This window comes from Hyperoodon ampullatus (assembly GCF_949752795.1).
Source record: "Hyperoodon ampullatus genome assembly, chromosome: 5".
Lineage (NCBI taxonomy): Eukaryota > Metazoa > Chordata > Mammalia > Artiodactyla > Ziphiidae > Hyperoodon > Hyperoodon ampullatus.
Window position 1 is genome coordinate 8885245 of NC_136918.1, and position 23287 is coordinate 8908531.

The 23287-nt window shown below is 40.0% G+C and overlaps 1 protein-coding gene and 1 pseudogene across 3 annotated transcripts in view; one reads left to right on the plus strand and one right to left on the minus strand.

Moving 5' to 3' along the window:
* The window catches only part of TFDP2 (transcription factor Dp-2), a 132509-nt gene that overhangs the window by 18469 nt on the left and 90753 nt on the right, over positions 1 to 23287 (minus strand). For both annotated transcript variants that reach the window (XM_079704664.1, XM_079704663.1), the window contains exon 6: positions 11434 to 11596. In XM_079704664.1, coding sequence (XP_079560790.1) covers positions 11434 to 11596 — 163 coding nt within the window. The remainder of the gene's footprint in view (positions 1 to 11433; positions 11597 to 23287) is intronic.
* Positions 8131 to 8447, plus strand: LOC307053339 (protein FAM32A-like; annotated as a pseudogene). The gene has a single exon. The product of its transcript is annotated as a protein FAM32A-like (transcript).

Below are 23287 nucleotides of genomic sequence, written 5' to 3' on the forward strand. Positions count from 1 at the left end.
GGATATGGCTAAAGCCATGCACAAGAGGAAAAGTCGGGACTTCCCTGATGGTCCAGTAGTTAAGAATCAGCCTCCCGGGAGCCGGAGGAAGATGGCGGAAGAGTAAGACGCGGAGATCACCTTCCTCCCCACAGATACATCAGAAATTCATCTACACGTGGAACAACTCCAACAGAACACCTACTGAACGCTGACAGAAGACCTCAGACCCCCCAAAAGGCAAGAAACTCCCCACATACCTGGGTAGGTCAAAAGAAAAAAAGAATAAACAGAGACAATAGGATATGGACGGGACCTGCACCAGTGGGAGGGAGCCGTGAAGGAGGGAAGGTTTCTACACACTACAAGCCCCTTCGAGGGCGGAGACTGCAGGTGGCGGAGGGGGAAAGCTTCGGAGTAGCGGAGGAGAGCACAGCAACAGGGGTGTGGAGGGCAAAGCAGAGAGATTTTGGCACAGAGGATCGGTGCCCTCAGGCACACACCAGCCCGAGAGACTTGTCTGCTCGGCCGCCAGGGCGGGCGGGGCTGGGAGCTGAGGCTCGGGTATCGGCTTTCAGTCGGAGCGCAGGGAGAGGACTGGGGCTGGCGGCAGGAAGAGAGCCTGAAGGGGTTAGTGCTAGCCCGGAGGGAGTCCGGGGAAAGGGTCTGGAGCTACCGGAGAGGCAAGAGACTTTTTTCCCTTTTGTTGCCTGGTGCGCGAGGAGAGGGCATTCCCCTCCCTCCCCTCTGCCTGAGTGAGCCAGAGCCCCCGAATCAGCGGCTCCTTTAAACCCGTCCTGTCTGAGCGAAGAACGGACGCCCTCCGGCGACCTACGCGCAGAGGCGGGGCCAGGTCCAAGGCTGAGACCCGGGAGCTGTGAGAGCAGAGACAGGGAAATCTCTCTGTGCAGCCTCCGAGGCAGCGGATTAAAGCTCCACAGTCCATTTGATGTGCCCTGCGTCTGTGGAGTGCATGAATGGACAGCGAATCATCCCAAATTGAGGAAGTGGACCTTGAGGACAAGATTTAAGACTTTCCCCCCCTTTTTTTTTCCTCTTTTTACAACGAATTATCCCAAATCGAGGAGGTGGACTTGGAGAGCAAGATTTTTGATTTTTCCCCCTGCTCTCTTTTTGTGAATGTGTATGTGTAATCTTCTGTGTAAGATTCTCTCTGTATAGCTTTGCTTCCACCATATGTCCCAGGGTTCTTTCGGTCCGTGTTTTTTTTTCAATAATTACTTTTTAATTTTAATAACGCTACTATATTTCATACTTTATTCTATTTTACTTTACCTGCTCTTTCTTTTTTTCCTCCCTTCCCTTCCTCCCTCCCTCCCTCCGCTCCTCCTTTCCTTCTTTCTTTTTCTTTCCTCCATCCCTCCCTCCCTCCCACCCTTCTTCTTTCCACTTTCTTTTTCTTTCCTTCCTCCCTCCCTCCCTCCCTCCTTTCTTTCTTTCTTTCCTTCCTCCCTCCCTCCCTCTCTTCTTCCATTCACTCTTCCTTTTGCTTTCATTCCTCCCTCCCTCCCTCCTTTCTTTCCTTTCTTTCCATCCTTCCTCCCTCCCTCCTTTATTTCTTTCTTCCTTCCTTCCTTCCTTACTTCCCTTCTTCCTTTCTTTCAATCTCTCTTTCTTTCTTCTACTAATTATTTCTTTCTACTTTTTCTCACTGTTATTCTGAGCCGGGTGGATGAAAGGCTCTTGGTGCTGCAGCCAGGAGTTAGTGCTGTGCCTCTGAAGTGGGAGAGCCAACTTCAGGACACGGGTCCACAAGAGACCTCCCAGCTCCACATAATATCAAGCAGCGAAAATCTCCCAGGGATCTCCATCTCAACACCAGCACCCAGCTTCAGTCAACGACCAGCAAGCTACAGTGCTGGTCACCCTATGCCAAGCAACTAGCAAGGCAGGAACACAACCCCACCCATTAGCAGAGAGGATACCTAAAAACATAATAAGGCCACAGGCACCCCAAAACACACCACCAGACGTGGACCTGTCCACCAGAAAGACAAGATCGAGCTTCAACCACCAGAACACAGGCATTAGTCCCCCCCACCAGGAAGCCTACACAACCTACTGAAACAACCTTAGCCACGGGGGACAGACACCAAAAACAACGGGAACTACGAATCTGCAGCCTGCAAAAAGGAGACCCCAAACACAGTAACATAAGCAAAATGAGAAAGCAGAAAAACACACAGCAGGTGAAGGAGCAAGATAAAAACCTACCAGACCTAACAAATGAAGAGGTAATAGGCAGTCTACCTGAAAAAGAATTCAGAATAATGATAGTAAAGCTGATCCAAGATTCTATTTCCCAGATCCAAAATCTTGGAAATAGAATAGACAATATGCAAGAAACAGTTAACAAGGACCTAGAAGAACTAAAGATGAATCAAGCATCGATTAAAAACACAATAAATGAAATGAAAAATACTCTAGATGGGATCAATAGCAGAATAACTGAGGCAGAAGAACGGATAAGTGAGGTGGAAGATAAAATAGTGGAAATAGCTGATGCAGAGAAAAATAAAGAAAAAAGAATGAAAAGAACAGAGGACAGTCTCAGAGACCTCTGGGACAACATTAAACGCACCAACATTCGAATTATAGGGGTTCCAGAAGAAGAAGAGAAAAAGAAAGGGACTGAGAAAATATTTGAAGAGATTATAGTTGAAAACTTCCCTAATATGGGAAAGGAAATAGTTAATCAAGTCCAGGAGGCACAGAGAGTCCCATACAGAATAAATCCAAGAAGAAATACGCCAAGACACATATTAATCAAACTGTCAAAAATTAAACACAAAGAAATCATATTAAAAGCAGCAAGGGAAAAACAACAAATAACACACAAGGGAATCCCCATCAGGTTAACAGCTGATCTCTCAGCAGAAACTCTACAAGCCAGAAGGGAGTGGCAGGACATAATTAAAGTGATGAAGGAGAGAAACCTGCAACCAAGATTACTCTACCCAGCAAGGATCTCATTCAGATTCGATGGAGAAATTAAAACGTTTACAGACAAGCAAAAGCTGAGAGAGTTCAGCACCACCAAACCAGCTTTACAACAAATGCTAAAGGAACTTCTCTAGGCAAGAAACACAACAGAAGGACTATACCTACAATAACGAACCCAAAGCCATTAAGGAAATGGGAATAGGAACATACATATCAATAATTACCTTAAATGTAAATGGACTAAATGCTCCCACCAAAAGACACAGAGTGGCTGAATGGATACAAAAACAAGACCCATATATATGCTGTCTACAAGAGACCCACTTCAGACCTAGAGACACATACAGATTGAAAGTAAGGGGATGGAAAAAGATATTCCATGCAAATGGAAATCAAAAGAAAGCTGGAGTAGCAATTCTTATATCAGACAAAATAGACTTTAAAATAAAGACTATTAGAAGAGACAAAGAAGGACACTACATAACGATAAAGGGATCGATCCAAGAAGAAGATATAACAATTGTAAATATTTATGCACCCAACATAGGAGCACCTCAATACATAAGGCAAATACTAACAGCCATAAAAGGGGAAATCGACAGTAACACAATCATAGTAGGGGACTTTAACACCCCACTTTCACCAATGGACAGATCATCCAAAATGAAAATAAATAAGGAAACACAAGCTTTAAATGATACATTAAACAAGATGGACTTAATTGATATTTATAGGACATTCCACCCAAAAACAACAGAATACACATTTTTCTCAAGTGCTCATGGAACATTCTCCAGGATAGATCATATCTTGGGTCACAAATCAAGCCTTGGTAAATTTAAGAAAATTGAAATTGTATCAAGTATCTTTTCCGACCACAATGCTATGAGACTAGACATCAATTACAGGAAAAGATCTGTAAAAAATACAAACACATGGAGGCTAAACAATACACTACTCAATAATGAAGTGATCACTGAAGAAATCAAAGAGGAAATTAAGAAATACTTAGAAACAAATGACAATGGAGACACGACGACCCAAAACCTATGGGACGCAGCAAAAGCAGTTCTAAGGGGGAAGTTTATAGCAATACAATCCCACCTTAAGAAACAGGAAACATTTCGAGTAAACAACCTGACCCTGCACCTAAAGCAATTAGAGAAAGAAGAACAAAAAACCCCCAAAGTTAGCAGAAGGAAAGAAATCATAAAGATCAGATCAGAAATAAATGAAAAAGAAATGAAGGAAACGATAGCAAAGATCAACCAAACTAAAAGCTGGTTCTTTGAGAAGATAAACAAAATTGACAAACCATTAGCCAGACTCATCAAGAAAAGAAGGGAGAAGACTCAAATCAGTAGAATTAGAAATGAAAAAGGAGAAGTAACAACTGACACTGCAGAAATACAAAAGATCATGAGAGATTACTATAAGCAACTCTATGCCAATAAAATGGACAACCTGGAAGAAATGGACAAATTCTTAGAAATGCACAACCTGCCAAGACTGAATCAGGAAGAAATAGAAAATATGAATAGACCAATCACAAGCACTGAAATTGAAACTGTGATTAAAAATCTTCCATCAAACAAAAGCCCAGGACCAGATGGCTTCACAGGCGAATTCTATCAAACATTTAGAGAAGAGCTAACACCCATCCTTCTCAAACTCTTCCAAGCAATATCAGAGGAAGGAACACTCCCAAACTCATTCTACGAGGCCACCATCACCTTGATACCAAAACCAGGCAAGGATGTCACAAAGAAAGAAAACTACAGGCCAATATCACTGATGAACATAGATGCAAAAATGCTCAACAAAATACTAGCAAACAGAATCCAACAGCACATTAAAAGGATCATACACCATGATCAAGTGGGGTTTATTCCAGGAATGCAAGGATTCTTCAATATACGCAAATCAATCAATGTGATACACCATATTAACAAGTTGAAGGAGAAAAACCATATGATCATCTCAATAGATGCAGAGAAAGCTTTCGACAAAATTCAACACCCATTTATGATAAAAACCCTGCAGAAAGTAGGCATAGAGGGAACTTTCCTCAACATAATAAAGGCCATATATGACAAACCCACAGCCAACATTGTCCTCAATGGTGAAAAACTGAAACCATTTCCACTAAGATCAGGAACAAGACAAGGCTGCCCACTCTCACCACTCTTATTCAACATAGTTTTGGAAGTTTTAGCCACAGCAATCAGAGAAGAAAAGGAAATAAAAGGAATCCAAATTGGAAAAGAAGAAGTAAAGCTGTCACTGTTTGCAGATGACATGATACTATACATAGAGAATCCTAAAGATGCTACCGAAAAACTACTAGAGCTAATCAATGAATTTGGTAAAGTTGCAGGATACAAAATTAATGCACAGAAATCTCTGGCATTCCTGTACACTAATGATGAAAAATCTGAAAATGAAATCAAGAAAACACTCCCATTTACCATTGCAACAAAAAGAATAAAATATCTAGGAATAAACCTACCTAAGGAGACAAAAGACCTGTATGCAGAAAATTATAAGACACTGATGAAAGAAATTAAAGATGATATAAATAGATGGAGAGATATACCATGCTCCTGGATTGGAAGAATCAATATTGTGAAAATGACTCTACTACCCAAAGCAATCTACAGATTCAATGCAATCCCTATCAAACTACCACTGGCATTTTTCACAGAAGTAGAACAAAAAATTTCAAAATTTGTTTGGAAAAACAAAAGACCCCGAATAGCCAAAGCAATCTTGAGAACGAAAAACGGAGCTGGAGGAATCAGGCTGCCTGACTTCAGACTATACTACAAAGCTACAGTAATTAAGACAGTGTGGTACTGGCATAAAAACAGAAAGATAGATCAGTGGATCAGGATAGAAAGCCCAGAGATAAACCCACGCACATATGGCCAACTTATCTTTGATAAAGGAGGCAGGAATGTACAGTGGAGAAAGGACAGCCTCTTCAATAAGTGTTGCTGGGAAAACTGGACAGGGACATGTAAAAGTATGAGATTAGATCATTCCCTAACACCATACACAAAAATAAGCTCAAAATGGATTAAAGACCTAAATGTAAGGCCAGAAACTATCAAACTCTTAGAGGAAAACATAGGTAGAACACTCTATGACATAAATCACAGCAAGATCCTTTTGGACCCACCTCCTAGAGAAATGGAACTAAAAACAAAGATAAACAAATGGGACCTAATGAAACTTCAAAGCTTTTGCACAGCAAAGGAAACCATAAACAAGACCAAAAGACAACCCTCAGAATGGGAGAAAATATTTGCAAATGAAGCAACTGACAAAGGATTAATCTCCAAAATTTATAAACAGCTCATGCAGCTCAATAGCAAAAAAACAAACAACCCAATCCAAAAATGGGCAGAAGACTTAAATAGGCATTTCTCCAAAGAGGATATACAGACTGCCAACAAACACATGAAAGAATGCTCAACATCATTAATCATTAGAGAAATGCAAATCAAAACTACAATGAGATATCATCTCACACCAGTCAGAATGGCCATCATCAAGAAATCTAGAAACAATAAATGCTGGAGAGGGTGTGGAGAAAAGGGAACACTCTTGCACTGCTGGTGGGAATGTGAATTGGTACAGCCACTATGGAGAACAGTATGGAGGTTCCTTAAAAAAACTAAAAATAGAACTACCATATGACCCAGCAATCCCACTACTAGGCATATACCCTGAGAAAACCATAATTCAAAAAGAGACATGTACCAAAATGTTCATTGCAGCTCTATTCACAATAGCCCGGAGCTGGAAACAACCTAAGTGTCCATCATCGGATGAATGGATAAAGAAGATGTGGCACATATATACAATGGAATATTACTCAGCCATAAAAAGAAACGAAACTGAGCTATTTGTAATGAGGTGGATAGACCTAGAGTCTGTCATACAGAGTGAAGTAAGTCAGAAAGAGAAAGACAAATACCGTATGCTAACACATATATATGGAATTTAAAAAAAAAAAAAATGTCATGAAGAACCTAGGGGTAAAACGGGAATAAAGACACAGACCTACTTGAGAATGGACTTGAGGATATGGGGAAGGGGAAGGGTAAGCTGTGACAAAGGGAAAGAGAGGCATGGACATATATACACTACCAAACGTAAGGTAGATAGATAGTGGGAAGCAGCCGCAGAGCACAGGGAGATCAGCTCGGTGCTTTGTGACCGCCTGGAGGGGTGGGATGGGGAGGGTGGGAGGGAGGGAGATGCATGAGGGAGGGGATGTGGGAACAGATGTATATGTATGACTGATTCACTTTGTTATAAAGCAGAAACTAATAAAAAAAAAAAAAAAAAAAAAAGAATCAGCCTCCCAATGCAGAGGATGCAGGGTTTGATCCCTGGTCAGGGAACGAAGATCCCACATGCCACAGGGCAACTAAGCCCGCACACCGCAACTACTGAGCCCATGCACCCTGGAGCCTGCGTGCCACAACGAGAGAGAAGCCAGCATGCCACAATGAAGAGCCCGTGCACCGCAACGAAAGACCCCACATGCCACAACGAAGATCCCGCGTGCCACAACTAAGACCCAATGCAGCCACATACATACATACATACATAAATAAATGGAAAAGTCACAGCCATAAAGACTTTCATTACTAAACAAAGATAATAAAAGTAAATAAAGTATACATCACAGTCTGCAGGGTAGAGAAATAACAAAAGTAACTTCAGGAAAGAGAACAGACTATTAAATACAGATAAAAACAGAAATCAACTGCAAAACAGGTGGTCAATACAAACAAATCTAAGAGATGTTTGGTTTTTTTTTATTTTGGAAATATAATTGCAAATAATTTTGAGAGCATGGATGAAATGGAGGATATTCTAAGAAAACATAAAATACCAAACTGACTCTTAATGGAGAAAGCAATTGTAAACAGACCAATTACCAAAAAAGAAATGGAAAAAGCTATCTAAACTCTACCCCCCACCAAATCACCAGGCCTAGATGGTATCTCAGGTGATTTCTATAAAATTTCAGGGACCAGAACTAGACATCCAATGCCATTAAATCTGTGATGGAGTAAAGAGAAAGAGAAAACCTCTAAATTCATTTTATAAAGGCAGCATAACACTACTAATCAAAATTGCGAAGATGGTACTGAACTGCAGACGGGCGCCATGGAGGCCTGCGAGCAGGTCCAAAAGGGGCCCTTGAAGCTGAAAGGTGTCACAGAGCTCAGCATGACCAAGCAGAAGAAAAAGGATAAAGACAAGGCAAAACGCCTGGAAGCGATGGGAATGAGCATAAAGAACAAGAAGAGGTGCGGCCTGGAAAAGTGGACCCCGGCCCAGGTGGCCTTGGAGGAGATGCAGCAAATGGAGAGGATCCTGAAGAAAGCATCCCAAACCCACAAACCGAGAGCACAGGACTCAACAGAGACCTGGACACACTCACGGAGCACTACGACATGCCCGGAGTCAGCTGGGAAAAGTAGCTGCCCTGCCCCAGGGTACGGAGTGGCACGGAAGGGAAGCAGAAGGCAGAGTTGGGGTTATGTTTGGTGCCTTTGGTATTTTCCAGAAACATTCTTTTACACACACCCTTGTGTCTTCTGCTGAGACAGCGCTTTTCAAAACAGTGTGCCTTCATTCCAGACTTGATTAAAGTAAGACTGTCCTTTTATTCTATTTTGATTTCTTGGTAGCACATAGGAGGTCAACCATTTCAGTTTGGAATGGGGATTTTTGAAAGTTTATGCAGAGATTAAGGTTATTCCTGGGTAAGTGCCACGGAAAAGTGTTTCCACCCCTGCGTTGCAGCTACCTCTTTGACAGCCATCCAGCTGCCTTTGCCTGCGTGAGGCTGACTCCAGAGGATAAGGAGCTAATGCCAGGGTAGCCTGCAGCATGTACACCCCTTTAGGGCCCTGCATGGGCTGCCCTGCCAAGCTCCCTCTAGCCTGGGGCTTCTGCTCTTCCACCAAGAGCCTGGGGAAGCTGTGTGAAGCTTCGTGGCCTTCAGTCGGCCTCCCCAGCCACCTGGCCAGTGAAGACAACGCAGCCTGGGCAGCAGAACAACCACCTAAGGCGAGGACGGAATATCCCCCTTGTCCCTTTCTGAATCTGGGCCAGCTCAGTAGCCTCTTCTCCCAATACTCCACTCCCGACATGTCTAGTGAGTGTAGTCAAGGCAGACGTTGCTAATCGAGTACAGCATTCTTTGTAACAGAACTCAGGCACAGTCTGCTTCCCTACTCTCAACGCTAAGATCGAAGTAGTTCCCGTATTTATTCAGACTTGGCACGTTAATGTGTTTGGCGTTCCTGGCCTAAGGATACCTCAGCGGTGATGGGACCAAGGCGGCAGAGTCCCAGCACAGACAGACATGGGTGCAGTCAAAAAGGAGGACCCAGGTTCTGATGCTGGAGAACCAGGAACTTTGAAGGCCTACGTGTACTCACTGGATACGGATCAAACTGCATATGCTACTGGGAGAAATGTCTGTGTTGACAAAGACACTGAAAGAATAACAAAGACAGAAGAGAAACCAGTCTGGGACTCATATGTGAACTGCAGAATAAAGGGGAAAAAGTTATTAAAAAAACAGCAAAGATGGAAAAAACAAAAGTAAAAAAAACCCTCACCAATCTCATTCATTAATACCAGTGTAAAAATCCTAAAATTTCAGGAAACTATCCAGAATTTGATTAAATTCAGCATCCATTCCTAATTGTTTTAATTAAGAAAAAAGAAATAAACATTCATTAAAAAATTAAGTTATGGTTACTATCATCTCAAAATAAAACCTTTATCATAATTAAGGTTGCAAAACTACAAATATTTCCACTAACATCAAGAATTAAAGACTCAATATGACTACAGTTACTACTATTACTTAATACTGTTGTGGAATACATATAGTATGACTACATTTAAATAAAATGCAAACTGATTTATAATGATAAAAAGCATATCAGCAGTTGCCTGGGGATAGAGGGAGAGGGAGGGATGGATGACAAAGGCAGGAAGAACCTTTTGGGAGTGATGTAAATGTTTTGTGTCTTGATTATGGTGGTGATGACACAGGTGCATATAACTGTCAAAACTCACTGAATTTTACACTTGAAATGAATACATCTTATTGTATGTAAATTATTCCACAATAGATAAGGAAAAAATCATTTAATTGTACACTTAAGACGTGTATTTCCCTCCCTGCATGTAATTTTATCTCCATTTTTAAAAAGTGAGAATGATTTATATGTGCTAAAAGAGAGGCTCTAAGATAAATATTGTTAAGAAAATAAAATTAAAAATGAAGCATGCAGGCTTTTCTGGTGGCGCAGTGGTTAAGAATCCGCCTGCCAATGCAGGGGACACAGGTTCGAGCCCTGGGAAGGGAAGATCCCACATGCCGTGGAGCAACTAAGCCTGTGCACCACAACTACTGAGCCCGTGTGCCACAACTACTGAAACCCACGCGCCTAGAGCCCATGCTCCACAACAAGAGAAGCCACCACAATGAGAAGCCCGCGCACTGCAACGAAGAGTAGCTCCCGCTCACAACTAGAGAAAGCCCACATACAGCAACAAAGACCCAACGCAACCAAAAATAAATAAATAAAATTTAAAAATAAATGAATAAAATAAAATGAAGCATACAAAAGCATAATCACATTTGTGTTTACAATAATAAAAGAAATACATTTTATTATATATATGCATAAAGAATGTCTGGAATGATACTCAGGAATCTGGTAATAGTGAATAGTGCCTTTGGGGAGGCAGATTAGGGTCTGTGGTAGAAGACAGATATTTTTTATTACATACTCTTCGGTACAAGTGAATTTTTTTTTTTTTTTTTTTTTTGCTGTACGCAGGCCTCTCACTGTTGTGGCCTCTCCCGTTGTGGAGCACAGGCTCCGGACGCGCAGGCTCAGTGGCCATGGCTCACGGGCCCAGCCGCTCCGCGGCATATGGGATCCTCCCAGACCGGGGCACGAAGCCGTGGCCCCTGCATCGGCAGGCGGACTCTCAACCACTGTGCCACCAGGGAAGCCCAGTACACGTGAATTTTTATAAACATGTTCATGTAGTATTTTTTCAATTAAAAACGAGATAAAATTTTCTTATTGACTTAGACATGGAAGAAACACTAAAAGGTTCAGAAATGTATCTGAAGTCATTCAAATATAAAAAGCATATTTTTAAAAAGTACGTTTCTTCAATAACCCCCAAAGACATTTAAAAAATACTTGTCCATCTTTATGTTTAAATAAATAGTAAAAGAATTCTTTCTAAGACAAAACAACAAAAAATCAAAACAATAAAATTCCCCAACAGACAATATGAAACCCTCAAGTAAAGGAGGAGTTGGGGATTCCCTAGCTTGTCTGAATCCTCGAATTGACACAGACAACCCAGAGAGGTACGCTGCTGCATCACTCATCACAGTCAATGTCAAGTGCATGATCTACCTACCGAATCAGCTGCCAAATGGTTATTTGAATTGGTGAACTCGGACACCAGCTCATCAGCTACTTCATTATATGATGTTGTGCCTTTCCGCTGAACTTTCTCACACACTTTCATTGAAAAATGTCTCAAGCCCTTTCCATTTTTATCTCCTTTTTTGCTTCGTTTGCTAAAAGAGAAAAAAAAATTATACTCCATTATACTTATTAGAGATCTCCTTTACAAAACATAAAATAATGTGAGAAGACAGGAATTCGATAAATTTTACATTGAATTAGAGATAAGGAAATATTTTAAACTTAATTTTTGCCTTAAAAGTCTAATAAAGTGTAAAGCTAGAGTGCTTTTCTATGCCCACTCATTTATTCAATAAATATTTACTGACCAGTTACTTACTATTATGTGCCAGGTACTGTTTTACACATTGGGAGAAGATCCGTGAAAACAACAGACAAAAACTCTGCACTTGCAGAGTTTATATTCTCAATACTTATCATTTTGTATTCTATGTATGCTACAGCTTTTTTTTTTTCCACCTAAAATTAAAAGTAGCACTATTCTCAGGTTCCGTTATCTACTCAATTTTCAATCAAAGGTCATTGGTATTAATAACGAATCTACATCTTTGGTTGTTTATCTTAAGTTAGGTTAATGCCTAGGTCTAACCTTTGATAACTTAATCATTAAAATTTCAGGGGCGCAGTTTAGTTCTACTAATATCTGAGTACCAATTATATAATAGGAACTGTATTAGGGACTAGAAGTACAAAAATGATAACAGAGGCAAAATCCTTTCCCTCAATGAGTCTTGAGGCCAGAAGAGAGACAAAACAGACATATGACGACAGATAATTCTAATATAATAACCTAAGTGCCAAGTCAGAGTTATTCACAATGTTCTATGGGAATTGGGAAGAGGGGTATCTAGTCTAACTGGAGGAAGTCTTCCTGGAGTAAGAATCGGTGAAAACAATCAACATAATGAAAAGGAAATCCATGGAATGGGAGAAAATATTTGCAAACCCTTTATGTGGCAAGTGGTTAATATCTTAAATATCTAAGAAACATCTACAACTCAATAGCAAAACAAATAACACAATTAAAAAATAGGTAAAGGACATGAATAGACATTTCTCCAAAGAAAACATACAAATGGCCAACAGGTATATGAAAAGGGTGTTCAACAACACTAATCGTAAGAGGAACACAAATCAAAACCACAAGGACATATGATCTCACACCTGTCAGGATGACTATTATTAAAAAAAAAAGATAACAAGTGTTGGTGACAGTGTAGAGAAATTACAATAGAACACTTGCACATTGTTGGTGGGAATGTAAAAATGGTACAGTTGCTATGGAAAAAAAATATGGAGGTTCCTCAAAAAATTAAAAATGGAACTACCATATAATCCAGCAATCCCATTTCTGGGTATATACCCAAAAGAATTGAAATCAGGATCTCAAAGAGATATATCGGTCATGTTCATTGCAGCTTTATTCACAATAGTCAAGATATGGAAAACTCATAGATGGATGAATGGATAAAGAAAATGTGGGGTGTGTGTGTATGTGTGTGTGTATACACACACACATACACACACACTGGAATATTATTCAGTCTTAAAAAAGAATAAAACCCTGCCACATGTGACAACATGGATGAACCTGGAGGACATCATGCTAAGTGAAATAAGCCAGTCACAGAAGGACAAACATTGCATGATTCCACTTACATGAGCTATCTGAAATAGTCAAAGTCACAGAAGTGGGGAGTAGAATGGTGCCTGCCAGAGGTGGAGGGAAAGGGGAAATGGGGAGTTTGCGATGCAAAGGAACCTAGACCCTATCATATTCCATCAGTATAATTATATTCATTTATAAGTTATTTATATGTTCTACTGTGTTATGTCCATTAAGAAATAGATGCTAAATGTACTTTTCAAAAGAATAAGGACAGATGTCTACTTTCTTTTTCCCACATTCCCAATCATTTGTGTAGTACTCATTGTGGTCACAGACTACTATTGAAATACTGGGATGCCACTAAATGGTACTGAGTAGGGGAGTGGCCTGGTGAAATGATCAGTGAGGCAGAGATTCTGGCAGCAGAGTAACTTATGAAGGGCAGAAATAGAAACAGGAAGACCTGTTGAGAGGCTACTGTAATGGCCCAGGCAAGCAATGCTGAATTTCAGGAAACTGGTAGGACTGGATAAGAAGAGATGGATTTGCAAAAATGTTAAAGATAAAAAGCAGTGGAGGACTTCCCTGGTGGCACAGTGGTTAAGAATCTGCCTGCCAATGCAGGGGACACAGGTTCGATCCCTGGTCCGGGAAGATCCCACATGCTGCGGAGCAACTAAGCCTGTGCACTACAACTACTGAGCCTGCACTACAACTACTGAAGCCCGCATGCCCTAGAGCCCGCACTCTGCAACTACTGAGCCCAGGAGGCACAACTACTAAAACCCGTGTGCCTAGAGCCCGTGCTCCACAACAAGAGAAGCCACCGCAATGAGAAGCCCATGCACCACAACAAAGAGTAGTCCCCGCTCGCCGCAACTAGAGAAAGCTCACGCACAGCCACAAAGACCCAATGCAGCCAAAAAAAAAAAAAAAAAAAAAAAAAAATCAGTGGAACAAAATGATGGATTGATGTGGATTGTACGGAAGAAGAAACAGGACGATGACCCTCAAAAGGAGGGGCCATTTACTGAGATCAGGAGACAGGAATGAATTCATGAATTCCATTTTAAACCTTCTCATCTGCACTGTCCAGTACTCTAGGTGTAACCCCCATGTGGCTACTCAACACCTGGAATGTGCCAAGTCTGAATTGGGTATGCTGTCGGTGTGAAATACACACTGCATTTCAAAGACCTTCATGAGAAATGAAGGTAAAAGAGCTCATGTATAATTTTTATATTAACTACATGCTGAAATATATTATTTTAGATATACTAGATTAAATAAAAGATATAAAATCAATTTCACATACTTCCATCTACTTTTTAAATTGGCTGCTGGAAAATTAAAACTTACATGTGGCTTGTATTACATTCTATCGGGCAGCAATGATGTTGAGTTTGACATGCCTATAGAACATCCAAATGGGTATATTCAACAAATAGTTGAATATATTAGTCTACAGCTAGTGGGAGAGGTCACTTACAAACTTATCAGCACGGGTCCCCATGCCAACTCTCCTTCCTACCAGTCTCAGAGAATTAGGTAACCCTCTTCCTTTTCAAATCTAACTTCCTTTTACGAGATAACAGCTTTATTGAAATACAATTCACGTACCATGAACTTCATCTTTTTAAAGTATACAATTCAGTGGTTTTCAAAAGTTATGCAACCATCACCACAACCTAATTTCTTCATCCTAAGAGGAAACTCTGTGCCCATGAGCAGTCATTCCTCAGCCTCCCTGCCCCCAGTACCTGGCAACCACTCTTCTATTTTCTGTTTCTGTGGATTTGCCTATTCTTCAACGTCAACTTTGCAAATGGAGTGCTTCCGTTTCTGTATTGTTTGCTTTCCTTGAGTTGGCCCACCCAGTTTTTTGTTTGTTTTTTGAATGTACAACCTATCATGGAAGCTGAATCTGTTCAAGACTCCAGCTCCACCTACCAGTTTGAAGGAAATACCGAGGACAGAAGAACACGTTAAACTATACCAGAGAGATGCAATAAGCAAAATCTTTAGGATTTCTCTTCAGGACATATAATGTAGTTTCTTCAACTAATAATTTGTAAAGGAAAAGAGGGGCGAAAGAGTGAGAGACATACAGAGGGGGAATCTACAGATTATAAAAGACATCAATTTATTTAAATTCTGATTCATACAGACTGTAAACACACACACACCCCAGTTATGGGGGAGTCTGGGAAGACAGCAGTAGCAGCACAGTTCTCAAACTCTCCAAATCCCCACATAAAAACAGATGGAACGGGGCTTCCCTGGTGGCGCAGTGGTTGAGAGTCCGCCTGCCGATGCAGGGGACACGGGTTCGTGCCCCGGTCCAGGAAGATCCCACATGCCGCGGAGTGGCTGGGCCCGTGAGCCATGGCCGCTGAGCCTGCGCGTCCAGAGCCTGTGCTCCGCAACGGGAGAGGCCACAACAGTGAGGGGCCCGCGTATAGCAAACAAAACAAAACAAAACAAAACAGATGGAATGACTAGGCAGCAAAACCTGAACCCCTTGACAACATTTACAACAAAACTCGATGACAAAGTACCTTCAACAAATGCCAGAATACAAACTACCAATAGCCAAGAGGCCTACACAGTAGTGTCTGTGTGGGCAGAAAAAGAAATATTCAATGAGGCTGCATTGAATGGAACTCAGAACAGGCTAAGCCCAAAATAGGCAACAAGAATTTGCTAGAAAGCACAACAGGCCAATTTGAGAGCAGCAGCTGAAATGAGGAGTTTTGACCTCTCAGTACCAGCTGACTGCAAGGGGCTGCAACAAAGACTAAAGAGGTTGCAACAATCTAGCCCGTATGACTCCCACAAGTGATATTCAAGAGAAAATTAGAAATATTGGAGGTAGGCAAAGGATATATAGACAATAAGAGTATCTGAAGAAGAAAATCAAGGCAAGGAAATAGAATAAATACTAAATGCTAAGTAAGTCAAGAAAATGTTCATGAAATAAAAGAAAAAAGAGACTATCAGCCTAGAATGACAAACACAAAAACATTCTAGTAAAACTGCTGTATTTCCAAGAAAAAGAACTTTTTAGGTATCTAGAAAAAGAGAGTATCCTATTTTTCAACAGCCAATTGTTACATTAGAAGAAAATTAGTATATTTAAGAATCTGAAAGAAAGGATGAGCCAAGGATTTTTGTATCCAGCATAACTGACTCAGACAATCAAAATGACTAAAGAAACATTGACATAAAGGCCTTGTGAGTATTTATGTATAGTTACCTGTAGACGTGAGACAAAATGAGGGCTAAGAGGCCGACAGTATAGTATTTAAATAGGCAAATGCTCAAATACTGTGGGACTATTATGTATGACTATTAGAAAAATGGGAAGAGAATGGAGAGAGCATATGTAAAAAATTTTTTTAATGTTTGCAATAATCATGTTAATGGTTATATTAGTATTATTATTTGGGACTATTGAGCATGTAATATGGGATAAAGTCAATGAGTAGTTACCATATACATTAATTCTAACATCTCATCCCCAACGTCCTTAAAGATCAAGATTGTTGGAATGGAAAAAAGAGGATTGGGATGTAATGCAGGAGAGGTTTAATAAGATTTGAATTGGAAAAAAAAAAAAAAGATTTGAATTGGAAATATCAGTATGAACTCATGAACTACTGTATCTTTGTGGGTGTGTATTTTAGCTCTCTCCATTTAAAAGGACTAGAAAATATGACCAACCTAGTAGCAGAGAGCATCCTTAGCCCCTAACTGGAGCTTGACATATAATTCACCCCAAAGGAAACCAGAGTTTCTTAGAGAAATGGCTGATTCCATGTACAGGGCAGGAAATGGACAAGATGAACTTGGAACATCTTGTCACACCAGATAACAAACAAGCTATCAAAGACATCTAGGGTCATATCAAAAGGACTTATGAGTCAAGTATTATAGAAGAGGCTCCCACAGACCTAAGACGGGACAATTTAAGTTTCAATAGTGATAATAAATGCATTGTGTGAAACCCATCAAATACGTTTACATTCATGAGTTTATAATGATTTTTTTTTTTTTTTGCGGTACGCGGGCCTCTCACTGTTGTGGCCTCTCCCGTTGTGGAGCACAGGCTCCGGACGCGCAGGCTCAGCGGCCATGGCTCACGGGCCCAGCCGCTCCACGGCATGTGGGATCCTCCCGGACCGGGGCACGAACCCGTGTCCCCTGCATCGGCAGGTGGACTCTCAACCACTGCGCCACCAGGGAAGCCCTATAATGATATTTTTATTTTTTATGTTTTGGCCACATTGTGCGGCATGTGGGATCTTAGTTCCCCGATCAGAGATCGAACCTGCCCCCTGCACTGGGAGCACAGAGTCTTAACCACTGAACCACCAGGGAAGTCCCTATAATGATATTTTTTAAAGGGAAGACTTGTTCACCTTTGGAGGAAGACAGAAACAAACTCATCATCTTGAAGACTGGTCAGCAAAGGGAAGGGATCAAGCTTTCTTCTGCTTTCCTATATAAACCGTCCCTTCAGGTAAACAAACAGTAGAAGAGGGAAAGAGTCTTCATATAAAAGTAGTGCCAGTAGTAAATGAAGTAGACGTGACAGAATAACACTAATAGCCACACACCATGAATTAACAGATACAAGCATTAAGCATCAGTGGTGTTCACATCATAAAAAGAGAGATAATCAAATGTTATGTGCCTTTTAACGGAAGAACACACTACTATCTATATTCTAGCCAAAGGATCAAACGTCAGTCTAATAAAGCCTCTGAATCTTACTGCCAAACTACAGAAATACAGGGAACAGAGAAATATACTGAGATGCACGTGAGTATGCAACCAGCGAAATCTAGACGGTGGGAAATTTGATAGGTCAAATGGCCTAGTTCCTTCCACAACTAAAGTATAGGAAAATAACGGGACAGAGGAAACTTCTATATATAAAAGACAATCAACTTTTGTTTTTAATGAGCAAGACTAAAATGTTCCAAAGGATGCACATTTAGGTGATAAAACTAATTAAACATGCAAGAAAGGGATAACTATAAAAATCAGGGTAATGGTTATTTATAGGGGAGAGATAAGAGGGGATGGGGTATATGGAGGGGCTTCTGAGGTTCTACTTCCTCATCTGGTGATGGTTACAAGAGTGTCTGCCTTACAGTAACTCTAGTTATACATTTGCTTTTTGGTGATTTTCTGTATCTGTATTTTATTTCACAAAATTTAAAAAAAGCAAACAAACAAAACATGACATTTGAAACTACTCGAAATCTGAATGCTTACTAGATATTTGGTATTAAGGAATTACTGCTAATTTTCTTAGGTATAATAATGATATGTTTAAAAAATGAGTCTTTCTAGAAATAAATACTGAGATATGATGACGATGATAGGATGTCCTGGATTTGCTTTAAAATAATATAGAAGGGGTAGGGACTTCCCTGGTGGTCCAGTGGTTAAGAATCCATCTTCCAATGCAGGCGACGCGGGTTCGATCCCTGGTCAGGGAACTAAGATCCCACATGCTGTGGGGCAACTAAACCCGAGCACCACAACTACAGAGCCCATGCGCTCTGGAGCCTGCACACCACAACTAGAGAGCTGTGTACCGCAACTACTGAGCCCGCATGCTCTGGAGCCCGTGCACCACAACTAGAGAGAAACCCACGCACTGCTACGAAGAGCCCGCACACGTCAACAAAAGTTCCTGTGTGCCGCAACTAAGACCTGACACAGCCAAAAATAAAAAATAAACAAATAAAATAATACAGAAGGGGTATATACAAAACAAGATACACCATTATTGCTGAAGTTCAGAGATGGGTACACAGGAGGCTCATAATACGAGTCATCTACTTCTATATTTAAAATTCTCCAAAATAAAGAGTTTTTTTAAAAAGAAGAGAAAAATAATGGTTCCAGCATATCCTCGGTTATTTACATAGATTTAGTCCTTAGGCTCAGTTTCCTCCACTCAGCCCAGCCTTCTCAGGAAGGGGTCCTTATACATCACAATACCGTATTAATACAAAGGAGGACTCAACATGTCCAATCCACAACTCCTGATCCTACTCCAGTTCTCATCTAGATGAGTGAGGGCACCATCCACCCAATCACCCGAGCCAGAAACAACAGATTCCTCCTAATCTCCCTTTCTATCTAATCAATCTAATTCTGTCAAATCTAATCTAAGTCTTGCCCTAAAGAGCTCTTAAATTCAACCTCTTCTCTCTGTTCCCACTACCCTAGTTCAGGCCCTCATAATCTCTCTCAGAATATAACTAGACATAAAAAAGAATGAAATAATGCCATTTACAGCAACATGGATGGACCAAGAGATTATCATACTAAGTGAAGTCAGAAAGAGAAAGACAAATATCATATGATATTCCTTATATGCAGAATATTTTAAAAAATGATACAAATGAACTTATTTTTACAAAACAGAAATATACTCACAGACATAGAAAACAAACTTATGGCTCCTGAAGGGGAAACGGTGAGGGAAGGATAAACTAGGGGTTTGGGGTTAAAACACACACATGACTATATATAAAATAGATAACCAACAAGAACCTACTGTATAGCACAGGGAGCTATACTTAATATCTTATAATAACCTATAAGGGAAAAGAATCTGAAATATATATATATATATATATATACACACACATACATACAGACACACAAAATATATAATTGAATCACTCTGCTGTACACCTGAAACTAATATAATACTGTAAATCAACTGTATTTCAATAACAGGTTTTTTTTAAAAAAAGAAAAAAAAAAGACTATAACTGGAGCCATATAACTATTTTCCTTTGTGCTGCATAGAGGCGAGGGCTTTCAATCCCTCGTCCACATGGTCATCCCGGTGACCTTTCTAACATAAGCCTAAATAACCTGGTGCTAATGGTGGTAAAGAGCATACACTCCCCAAATGCTAAGTGTGTACCAGTTACTGGACTAAGTAATTTCATTTCTCAAAAGAATCCATCAATTCCTGTCTGCTACATACATTTCCCCACAGAACCCACTCTATGCTGATTTGCCCTTAGAGTTTAGTGTATTTAGACATAAATGGCTAGTCACACCTAAATTTACGTAATTAGTGCAAGTTAGGTAACAAAATACTTAAGAACTGCTAGAGACAGGAGCACAGGAGTTATTTTGAAAGATATATGTTGTGTGTGGGATTTTACATTTATGTTAAGAATTGGACAATGGCTTAAAGTAAATAAAATCCTTAACTCAGTGTTTACATACTTTTTAAAAGCCAGGGATGAAGCAGGGTTGTTGTTTTTCATATAATTCTAGGTCTTTTTAAAAAAGAGAGTAATAAGACAATCATACAGTAGCTTTGGGGGGATCACTTGACTAATTTGCCCTCTACAGTCATACCTGGATAATATTTAAAGGAAGAAACTAAATAGGAATAACTAGATTTTTAACAACTATTAAATGCTTATGAACATATTCTCGAAACACAGATTAGAAGACTACAGTATGAGTTTTATACGGTTAGTTCAGTGTATGAATTGATAGACTTGAAGAAAGCTGTGGCTAAGTATCAACACTGGTAAACTATTTATTAACTATATATTTTCAGCAGGTTACTTCATTTAACTCTGATCCCACAGGTTTCCTTGATCTGAAAAATACAGACACAAATACCCATCTTGCTGTGAGGATTAAATCATACACCACATATAAAACTGGTCCAAGAAGATCCCACATGCTGTGGAGCAACTAAGCCCGTGCGCCACAACTACTGAGCCTGCGCTCTAGAGCCTGCGAGCTACAACTACTGAGCCCACGCGCCTAGAGCCCATGCTCCACAACAAGAGAAGCCACCACAATGAGAAGCCTGCGCACTGCAACGAAGAGTAGCTCCTGCTCACCACAACCAGAGAAAGCCCACACGCAGCAACGAAGACCCAACGCAGCCAAAAATAAATAAATTAGTTAATTAACTTTTTTTAAAAAAGAAATTAAGCCTGATCTTTGGAAGGCTGGTGGAGCAGCATGCCAAAACCCAATCAATGTCTACATTAAAATTCAACAGAATTTAGAATAGCTAATACCTGCAGTACACAGATAGGAGATTTGGTCCTGCAACCAGTTCTATAAACCACTTCTTTAAAAGTTAAGTGAACAACACCTCTAGTAAAAGAACATTAAAAGGTAAAAGGCTATATAAAGAACTCAACAACAACAAAAACAACTCAACTCAAAAATGGACAAAGGACTTGAAAAGATGTTTCTTCCAAGAAGATATACAAACGGCCAGTAAGTACATAAAAAGATGATCAACATCGCTAATCATTAGGGAAATGCAAATCAAAACCACAATGAGATACCACTCACACACATTAGGATGGCTATTATTAAAAACAACAACAACAACAAAAAAACAGTAAGTGTTGGGAGGATGTGGAAAAATTGGGGCCTTCGTGCACTGCTGGTGGGAACATAAAATGGTGCAGCCATTGTAGAAAATACTATGGTAGTTCCACAAAAAACTGAGCATATAATTACCATATGATCCAGCAATTCCACTTTAGGGTACATACCCAAAGAAATTTAAAGTAGGGTCTCAAACAGATGTTTGTATACCCACATTCATACCAGCAATATTCACGATAGCCAAAAGGTGAAAACAACCCAAATATCTATCAATAGATGAATGAATAAACATAATGTGGTATATGCACATAACAGATTATTCAGCTTTTAAAAAAATGAAATTCTGATACAACATGAATGAAGCTTGAAGACATGATAAGTGAAATAAGCCAGACACAAAAGGGTAAATATTGTATGAGTCCTCTTTTTTTGTTGTTTTTGCGGTACGCGGGCCTCTCACTGTTGTGGCCTCTCCCGTTGCGGAGCACAGGCTCCGGACGCGCAGGCTCAGCGGCCATGGCTCATGGGCCCAGCTGCTCTGCGGCATGTGGGATCTTCCCGGACCGGGGCACAAACCCGCGTCCCCTGCATTGGCAGGCAGATTCTTAACCACTGCGCCACCAAGGAAGCCCCTGTATGATTCCTCTTATATGAGGTACCTAAAATAGTCAAATTTATAGAGACAGAAAGTAAAACTATGGTTACCGGAGACTGGAAGAGGAGAAAGTGGGGAGTTATTGCTTAATCAGTATGGAGTGGCAGTATGGGATGGTGAAAAAGTTCTGCAGATGGATAGTGGCAACAGATGCACAATAATTTCTTATTTATTTTCTCAGTGGTTTTTTTGCTTTTGAACTTATTTATGTTTTGTTGTGTTTTGTGCTTAAGTGTTGATGGCTTCATGAGCCTGAATATCTATAAAATAAGATGTTGTGGTTTTAGCATTTCATCATTAATTATTTCGAAAAAAGCCAAACTCAGTATACAAGGGATCATGCTTCTGAGCAAAACAAACTTTATTGTTCTTCATTCTCTAAACTATTTCCATTGTCACATTTGGCTTACTACTACTGTCATCACATTCAGAAAAGATGTGCCTTTTCTTGACAAAAATAGTTAGGAATGCTTGTTTCCCCACCACAAAATGAGGGTTAAAACCAAAATAACTCAGGACTTCCCTACTGGTCTAGTGGTTAAGATTCCGCACTTCCACTGCAGGGGGCGCAGGTTCAATCCCTGGTGGGGGAAGTTCCACGTGCTGCGCAGTGCGGCCAAAAAAACCCCAAAGTTAATTTAGCTTTGTTAAACTTAAAAAAACGTAAAGTTAAACTTTTCTAATTTAGCTAATAATTTAAAATGATAAATTTAAAACCAGGCTTATTTAAAAAATTTAAATGGTTGAAAAATGTTATAAAAATAAATGTCTACATTTTCACATACCTTCTATATGCTTTTGGGTTACATTAGACAAATTAACCCTATAATGTCACATGTGACAAAAATTAACTCAAGATGGATCAAAGATCTAAATGTAAGAGCAAAGCCATAAAACTCTTAGAAGAAAATATAGGCGTAAGTCTTTGTGATCTTGGATTTGACAATGTTTTTTTTTTTTAAATAAGATATGACACCAAAAGCATAAGTAACACAAGAAGAAAAAAAAAACCAACAGATAAACATAATCAAAATTTAAAACTTCTGTGCTTCAAGTAGGTGAAAAAACAATCCATAGAATAGGAGAATTTTTTTGCAAATCATGTATCAG